This window comes from Penaeus vannamei, chromosome 41 (assembly GCF_042767895.1).
Source record: "Penaeus vannamei isolate JL-2024 chromosome 41, ASM4276789v1, whole genome shotgun sequence".
NCBI classification, from domain to species: Eukaryota; Metazoa; Arthropoda; class Malacostraca; order Decapoda; family Penaeidae; genus Penaeus; species Penaeus vannamei.
Window position 1 is genome coordinate 13,966,929 of NC_091589.1, and position 8,562 is coordinate 13,975,490.

The window sequence follows — 8,562 nt, forward strand, 5'->3', positions numbered from 1 at the left end:
CAGCAATATTTTTGTTTATCGGAATCATTATCATTATTGTTGCTTTTGTTGTCGTTGCTTTAACTATTATTATTATTATTATTTTCCTGCACAGTGTCATTATTGTCGGATTTGATATTCTCATTTTTCTTGTTATTATTATTGTTATTATTATTATTATTATTATTATTATTATCACTATTATTGTTGTTATTATTATGTTATGACTGATTGTCGTCAATGTTGTTGTTTTTTATATTATTGTTTTATCATTTTCTTTAATATTATTATGCATTTACGCTTATTATTACCCGCACCGTTGCTGTTCTTGGAAAATTATCACTGCTGGTACCTATTGTTAATATATTGTTATAAATATAAAGGCTTTATTTTGTATCAAAAATATATATCATGGCACTTTTCTCCGTAAAAGAAAAACAATATAAGCAACAACAACAATAATTTTAGCAACAACATAACACCAGTAATAATAACAGCAACAACCCCAAAAGCCAGACCGAAATTCGCTTTCCACTCACGCCACAATCACTGAGTCCCCCCCCCCCTCTCCCCTCCCCCGCAGGCCATGCCGTAGGAGCCGCCGACGACCAGGACGCGGAGGAGTCGTCGTGGTCGTCGTACGGGTGGGCGGACTCATGGTACCACGACACCCCTGAGCCGGCGCCCCTCGACCGCCCACGACAGCGTCATTTGGGCGTCGGGGAGGCGGAGGTGGACGCGGCGCCCCTGTACGTGGTGTGGGAGGAGCTGCCGCTGTTGGCGAAGGAGGGCGTGACGTCGGAGGAGGCGCGGTGGGTGCCCGAGCGCGCGCCCCTCAGAATCATCAAGGAATCCTACACTTCGGGCTCGAGGGAGTTCGACCACAGCTTCCTCAAGTCCCCCCGCGGTTCCCTGGCCTTCGTCGACCACCACGAGACCCCCGTGTACGTACCCGAGGCGCCCCACGCACCCGAGATCCATCCACACGTACCCGAACCTCCGCCGCAGGTCCACGAGGCGCCCCACGTGCCCGAACACGTACCCGACGTCCAGCCACACGTCCCCGAGGCGCCCCACAAGCCGGAGCCGCCCGTGTACGTCCCCACGAGTCCGCCCGTGACCAAGGCGTACCCAGGGCCTCCGAAACCACCGCCGCCGCAGTACTCGGTGCACCCAGGTCAGCCGCGCAAGTATTACCTGACGGAGGACGGGCAGCAGGAGCACAGGAGAGTCCCAGGCCTCAGGCAGTACTACCTCCTCGATGCACAAGGGGGAGGAGGCCACCCTCAGGAGGAGCTCCCCCTCGAGCTCCCTCCCGTCACCGAGAACGAAATCCGCCTGCAGGAACACCTGAGTGAGGTTGGGCCTCCCGCTCACCCTTCCCACCCCCCTCACCCTTCCCATCCTCCTCCTCCTCCACCCCCTCCACCTCCCCACGCTCCCCACAAACCCGTCACGTACTTCCCCACCCACCCGGAGAAGGCCTTTGGGCACCCACCCCCTTACCCACCCGTCTACTTCCCTCCCCAACCCCCCAAGCACTACCCTCCCCCTACCCTTCCCACCGTAAGAAAATACTATCTCAATTCGAGACGCGACGACGCCCTTCCCGAACCCGAGGACAGGATGCTGGAAATCGAAAGCCCGGTCGCCGAACTCAGCTCCTTCGAGGTGTATGATCTCGTAAGTCTATGTACACACACACACAATCACACACACACAATCACACGCGCGCGCACACGCACACACACACACACACACACACACACACACACACACACACACACACACACACACACACACACACACACACACACACACACACACACCCATAGAGGGAAACGGGAGGAAAATAATATTTGATTATAGTTCCTACTTTTGTTGCGTTTAGAAGTTGAGGGGAAACAAAAAAGAATATATTTTGGGTTGTGATTCCTTATTAAATATTGATATGATCCTTTAGTAGTTAGGACTTAGGGGGAAACAATATTTTGTGGGATTGCATTTCTGCTTGTACTTGAGAGCTGAGGGGGAAACGGGAGGAAAAAATATCATGGATTGTGATTCTTACTTTTTATTTCGTTTTGGGCTGAAGAAAACCAAAAAGAAAATGTATTGTGGGTTTATCAGTTTGATCTCGTTAGTAGTTAGGAATTTGGGGGAGAGATAATATTTTGTGGAATTTAATTTCTACTTGTATCTTAGTATGATCTCATATGTACTTGAGAGCTGAGGGGGAAACGGGAGGAAAAATATTTTGGATTACAATTCTTACTTTTTAATTGCGTTTAGGAGAGAATATATTATAGGTGTGATATCTGCTTTTATATCAGTATGATCTCGTTAGTATTTAGGAGTTAGGGGGAAACAGATAATATTTTGTGGGATTGAATTTCTTCTTTAATCTTAGTATGATCTCGTAAATACTTGAAGCGGGAACGGGAAGAAAAAAATGGATTATAATTCGTACTTTTTATTACATTTCAGAGTTGAGAGAAAAAAAGAGATATATAATGTGGGATGTGATTCCTTCTTTTATATCAGTATGATTTCGTAAATAGTTAAGAATGAAAGTGGAAATAGGAAAAAATAAATAGTACATTGTGCTTCCTACATTTATAATAGATGACCTCGATGGCAATTATAAGCTGAAGGGGAAATATCTTAACTGTACTTCCTAATTTTGTATCTTTATGATCTTGTGAGTTGAAGGAAATACAGAAAGGTTTAGGTATGATTTCGTAAATTGTTTGGAATGAGGGGGAAACGGGGACACAATATTTTGTGGATTGTAATTTTTACTTTTATATTAGTATGCTTTTGCTTGGGAGTTGGCGGGAAAAGCGAAAATATTATATTGTGGGTTGTAATTTCTTCTCTATGCTGGTATGATTTTGAAAGTACTTAAAAGTTGTAGGGGACACAAGAAATATAAATTGTGGTTTTATTGATACAATTTACTGTGATATACTGTGTGTTGTTTGTGCGTATAATGAGAATCTATTAAGTTTTGAAATCAGATACTACTGTTTTGTTTATCTGATCAAGTTGTTATTTAAGCAACTAATGTTTTGTTTATTTCTCCGCAGCTTCGCCAGTCCAGAAGCACCGGCACCTCGACCAGCTGGTCATATCAAACTCGCGGCCATCTTTAGTCGCGCCAATTTTCGAAAATTTGAATTTCAATCATCAGTCAACTAGTCACTTTTGTAGGAAAAAGGAGTTCCTAGTCACTTTATTTTACAACTTTTCACATTTCCTGTCTTTTGATTAATTATTGAATATTGTTTATTTCATTTATTTCTTTTTTTATTTATTTATCCCTGTTTTTTTATTATTATTAAATATCAGTTGCTTTTTCAGCTCATGCCCTCCAGGTACTTCCCTCCCCCATCCCCTCCCCCTCCCTCCCATTGTTCTTCCCTGGGTCCCCTAACCGCTTTCCCTCCCTTTGGCTCCCTTCTAAAAGTTTCCAATAATCTTTTAACTCCCATTTCATCTCCTCTCTCCCCCAGTGCCATACCCTCGTCTATTTTGCCCCTTCCCTCCCCTCTCGTAAGTGCCCTCCCCTTCCCTCCCCTCTCGTAAGTTCCCTCCCCTCTCGTAAGTTCCCTCCCCTCCCTCCCCTCTCGTAAGTTCCCTCCCCTCCCTCCCCTCTCGTAAGTTCCCTCCCCTCCCTCCCCTCTCGTAAGTTCCCTCCCCTCCCTCCCCTCTCGTAAGTTCCCTCCCCTCCCTCCCCTCTCGTAAGTTCCCTCCCCTTCCCTCCCCTCTCGTAAGTTCCCTCCCCTCCCTCCCCTCTCGTAAGTTCCCTCCCCTTCCTTCCCCTCTCGTAAGTTCCCTCCCTTTCCCTCCCCTCTCGTAAGTTCCCTCCCCCTCCCTCCCCTCTCGTAAGTTCCCTCCCCTTCCCTCCTCTCTCGTAAGTTCCCTCCCCTCCCTCCCCTCTCGTAAGTTCCCTCCCCTCCCTCCCCTCTCGTAAGTTCCTTCCCCCTCCCTCCCCTCTCGTAAGTTCCCTCCCCTTCCTTCCCCTCTCGTAAGTTCCCTCCCCCTCCCTCCCCTCTCGTAAGTTCCCTCCCCCTCCCCTTCCCTCCCCTCCCCTCCCCTCTGGTAAGTTCCCTCCCCTTCCCTCCCCTCTCGTAAGTTCCCTCCCCTTCTCTCCCTCTCAAAGTACCCTCCCCTTCCCTCCCCTCTCGTAAGTTCCCTCCCCCTCCCTCCCCTCTCGTAAGTTCCCTCCCCTTCTTTCCCCTCTCGTAAGTTCCCTCCCCTTCCCTCCCCCCTCGTAAGTTCCCTCCCCTCTCGTAAGTTCCCTCCCCTCTCGTAAGTACCCTCCCCTTCCCTCCTCTCTCGTAAGTTCCCTCCCCTTCCTTCCCCTCTCGTAAGTGCCCTCCCCTTCCCTCCCCTCTCGTAAGTTCCCTCCCCTTCCCTCCCCTCTCGTAAGTTCCCTCCCCTCCCTCCCCTCTCGTAAGTTCCCTCCCCTTCCCTCCCCTCTCGTAAGTTCCCTCCCCCTCCCTCCCCTCTCGTAAGTTCCCTCCCCTTCCCTCCCCTCTCGTAAGTACTCTCCCCTTCCCTCCCTCTCAAAGTACCCTCCCATTCCCTCCCCTTTCGTAAGTTCCCTCCCCTCTCGTAAGTTCCCTCCCCTTCCCTCCCCTCTCGTAAGTGCCCACCCCCTCCCACCCCTCTCGTAAGTTCCCTCCCCTTCCCTCCCCTCTCGTAAGTTCCCTCCCCTTCCCTCCCCTCTCGTAAGTACCCTCCCCTTCCCTCCTCTCTCGTAAGTTCCCTCCCCTTCCTTCCCCTCTCGTAAGTGCCCTCCCCTTCCCTCCCCTCTCGTAAGTTCCCTCCTCTTCCCTCCCCTCTCGTAAGTACTCTCCCCTTCCCTCCCTCTCAAAGTACCCTCCCCTCCCTCCCCTCTCGTAAGTGCCCTCCCCTTCCCTCCCCTCTCGTAAGTTCCCTCCCCTTCCCTCCCCTCTCGTAAGTTCCCTCCCCTTCCCTCCCCTCTCGTAAGTTCCTTCCCCTCCCTCCCCTCTCGTAAGTTCCCTCCCCTTCCCTCCCCTCTCGTAAGTTCCCTCCCCCTCCCTCCCCTCTCGTAAGTTCCCTCCCCTTCCCTCCCCTCTCGTAAGTACTCTCCCCTTCCCTCCCTCTCAAAGTACCCTCCCCTTCCCTCCCCTTTCGTAAGTTCCCTCCCCTCTCGTAAGTTCCCTCCCCTTCCCTCCCCTCTCGTAAGTGCCCTCCCCCTCCCTCCCCTCTCGTAAGTTCCCTCCCCTTCCCTCCCCTCTCGTAAGTTCCCTCCCCTTCCCTCCCCTCTCGTAAGTTCCCTCCCCTTCTCTTCCTCTCAAAGTACCCTCTCCTTCCCTCCCCTCTCGTAAGTGCCCTCCCCTTCCCTCCCTTCTCGTAAGTTCCCTCCCCCTCCCTCCCCTCTCGTAAGTTCCCTACCTTCCCTCCCCTCTCGTAAGTTCCCTCCCCTTCCCTCCCCTCTCGTAAGTGCCCTCCCCTTCCCTCCCCTCTCAAAGTACCCTCCCCTTCCCTCGCTTCTCGTAAGTGCTCTCCCCGTCCCACCCCTCTCGTAAGTGGCCTCCCCTTCCCTCCCCTCTCGTAAGTTCAGTCCCCTCTCGTAAGTGCCCTCCCCTTCCCTCCCCTCTCGTAAGTTCCCTCCCCTTCCCTCCCCTCTCGTAAGTTCCCTCCCCTTCCCTCCCCTCTCGTAAGTTCCCTCCCCTTCTCTTCCTCTCAAAGTACCCTCCCCTTACCTCCCCTCTGGTAAGTTCCCTCCCCTTCCCCCCCTCTCGTAAGTACCCTCCCCTCCCCTCTGGTAAGTTCCCTCCCCTTCCCTCCCCTCTCGTAAGTTCCCTCCCCTTCCCTCCCCTCTCGTAAGTACCTTCCCCTTCCCTCCCCTCTCGTAAGTACCCTCCCCTTCCCTCCCCTCTCGTAAGTTCCCTCCCCTCTCGTAAGTTCCCTCCCCTCTCGTAAGTACCCTCCCCTTCCCTCCCTTCTCGTAAGTGCTCTCCCCTTCCCTCCCCTCTCGTAAGTACCCTCCCCTTCCCTCCCCTCTCGTAAGTTCCCTCCCCTCTCGTAAGTGCCCTCCCCTTCCCTCCCCTCTCGTAAGTTCCCTCCCCTTCCCTCCCTCTCTAAGTTCCCTCCCCTCCCTCCCCTTTCGTAAGTGCCCTCCCCTCCCTCCCCTCTCGTAAGTTCCCTCCCCTTCCCTCCCTCTCTAAGTTCACTCCCCTCCCTCCCCTCTCGTAAGTACCCTCCCCTTCCCTTCCCTCTCGTAAGTGCCCTCCCCTTCCCTCCCCTCTCGTAAGTTCCCTCCCCTTCCCTCCCTCTCTAAGTTCCCTCCCCTCCCTCCCCTCTCGTAAGTTCCCTCCCCTCCCTCCCCTCTCGTAAGTTCCCTCCCCTCCCTCCCCTTTCGTAAGTTCCCTCCCCTCCCTCCCCTCTCGTAAGTTCCCTCCCCTCCCTCCCCTCTCGGAAGTTCCCTCCCCTCCCTCCCCTCTCGTAAGTTCCCTCCCCTCCCTCCCCTCTCGTAAGTTCCCTCCCCTCCCTCCCCTCTCGTAAGTTCCCTCCCCTCCCTCCCTTCTCGTAAGTTCCCTCCCCATCTCACCCCTCCTCCCATTCCCTCCCTTTTTTTTACTACTCTCCCCTGTCATCTTTTCATCACTTCCCTCCCCTTCCTCCCCTCCTTCCCTCCCTCCCATTGCCCTTCGTCCTCCTCCTCTATTCCCTTCTACCCCTTGCTTCCCCTACCCTACCCCCTTCCTACCCCTCACTCCTCCCCCGTTTTTCCTTCCCCTTCCCCTCCCTCTCCTCCTATTACCCTCCCCCATTGATCGCCTTTATCCTCCTTCCCCCTTGCCTCCCCTCCCCCATGACTCTTCCCTACCCCCCCTACCCTTGGCTCCTTCCCCCCCACCCCCAGCCCCTTCCCTGACCCCCATTCGGTTTACCCATCCCACCCTTCCATTATTCTCCTCTGCCATTCTTTGATCCCGCCCTCCCCTACCCCCCCATTAACCCCTTCCCTCCCATATCTGGCCGCCATCCCCCCATCACCTTCCATTAATTGGCATCAACAATGTCCCCATTTCGCCTAAAACGAATAGAAGTATCCTGCACATCCGCGTGTTGATGAATGCGCTTTGCAACAGTTTGCAATGATGGGGCAACAACAAAGAACGTGAATAGGATTATTTTCTGTCCATGCCCCAACTCCCCTTCTTCCCCATATACCCTCCCATGATCCTCTTCTGCCCCCCCACCCTCCCATTTTCCCCTTCCCCTACCCCTTCCCTCATCCCGGCTCTGCCCTCCCCTTCCTTGCTCCTTTCCTCCCCCAGTCGCTGATCTTCTCCCCATCCTCCCATATGCTCCCCTCCCCATTACCCACCCACTTTCCCCTCCCCATTACACCCCACCTTCCCCTCCCCATTACACCCCACCTTCCCCTCCCCATTACACCCCACCTTCCCCTCCCCATTACACCCCACCTTCCCCTCCCCATTACACCCCACCTTCCCCTCCCCATTACACCCCACCTTCCCCTCCCCATTACACCCCACCTTCTCCTCCCCATTACACCCCACCTTCCCCTCCCCATTACACCCCACCTTCCCCTCCCCATTACACCCCACCTTCCCCTCCCCATAACACCCCACCTTCCCCTCCCCATCCGTATTCTCGTTCCCTTTACGTCATCTTTCGTCCCTTTTAGTTCCTCCCCAACGAAGCCCCGTCCCTCCCCTCCCCATGCGTCCCCCTCCTCGTATCGCTTACCTCCTATGATACCCCCTCCTCATTCGATCCCTTCCCTCCCCTTCCTTTAGCCTCCCGCACCCCCTCCCTACTCCATGTAGCCTACCCCCTCCCTCCCCTACTCTCCTTAAACTCTCCCTTCCTCCACTCCCTTAAGCCTCCCCCTCCCCTCCCTCCCCTACTCCCATTAGTATCCCTCTCCTCCCCCATTCCCATTAGCCTCCGTCTCCCTTCCCTCCTCTACACCCTTTAAACTCCGCTTCCCTTCCCTTTAGCCTTCCTCACCCCCTCCTCCCTACTCCCTTAAGTCTCCCCCTCCCTCTCCTACTCCCTTAAGTCTCCCCCTCCCTCTCCTACTCCCCTTAGCGTTCCTCATCCCCCTCCCTACTCCCTTAAATCTTCCCCTACTTCTTCTCCCCTATTCCCTCTAGCCTCCGCCTCCCCTCCCTCCCCTACCACATGTAGCCTCCTCCCCTCCCTTCCCGAACTCCTTTTAGTCTCCTCCATCTCTCCCTCCCATACCCCCCCCTCCCCCTCTTCCCCATTGCTACCCCCCCCCCCTTACATCCATCCTCTAAGCTAGGGGTGTCAAACAAGCAGCCCGCCATTTGCTATTTCATTTTAACAGTCGGTCGTTTTATACGATTAATTAGTTTTCTTTTCTATTATTGTTTTTGTGATGAATGAAAAAGCCTCATGATCACTTAGCCTGCATATTGTATACTAAGGTGAAATGTGGTTCCCTAGGGTGAATGAGCTTGACAGGCCTGCTCTAAATTTTGCGTGCAATGTCGTTACGAATACTTTTCATACTTACAAAATACGTGTGGTTATTAGTTAGTTCCAACA

General features: G+C 53.2%; 1 protein-coding gene across 1 annotated transcript in view; it reads left to right on the plus strand.

The window, feature by feature from the left end:
- The window catches only part of LOC113800360 (uncharacterized), a 7,622-nt gene extending 6,073 nt beyond the window's left edge, over positions 1 to 1,549 (plus strand). Inside the window, exons 2-3 of the mRNA XM_070118087.1 lie at positions 563 to 1,469; positions 1,519 to 1,549. Coding sequence (XP_069974188.1) covers positions 563 to 1,469; positions 1,519 to 1,549 — 938 coding nt within the window. The remainder of the gene's footprint in view (positions 1 to 562; positions 1,470 to 1,518) is intronic.
- Positions 1,550 to 8,562: the final 7,013 nt, after the last annotated feature.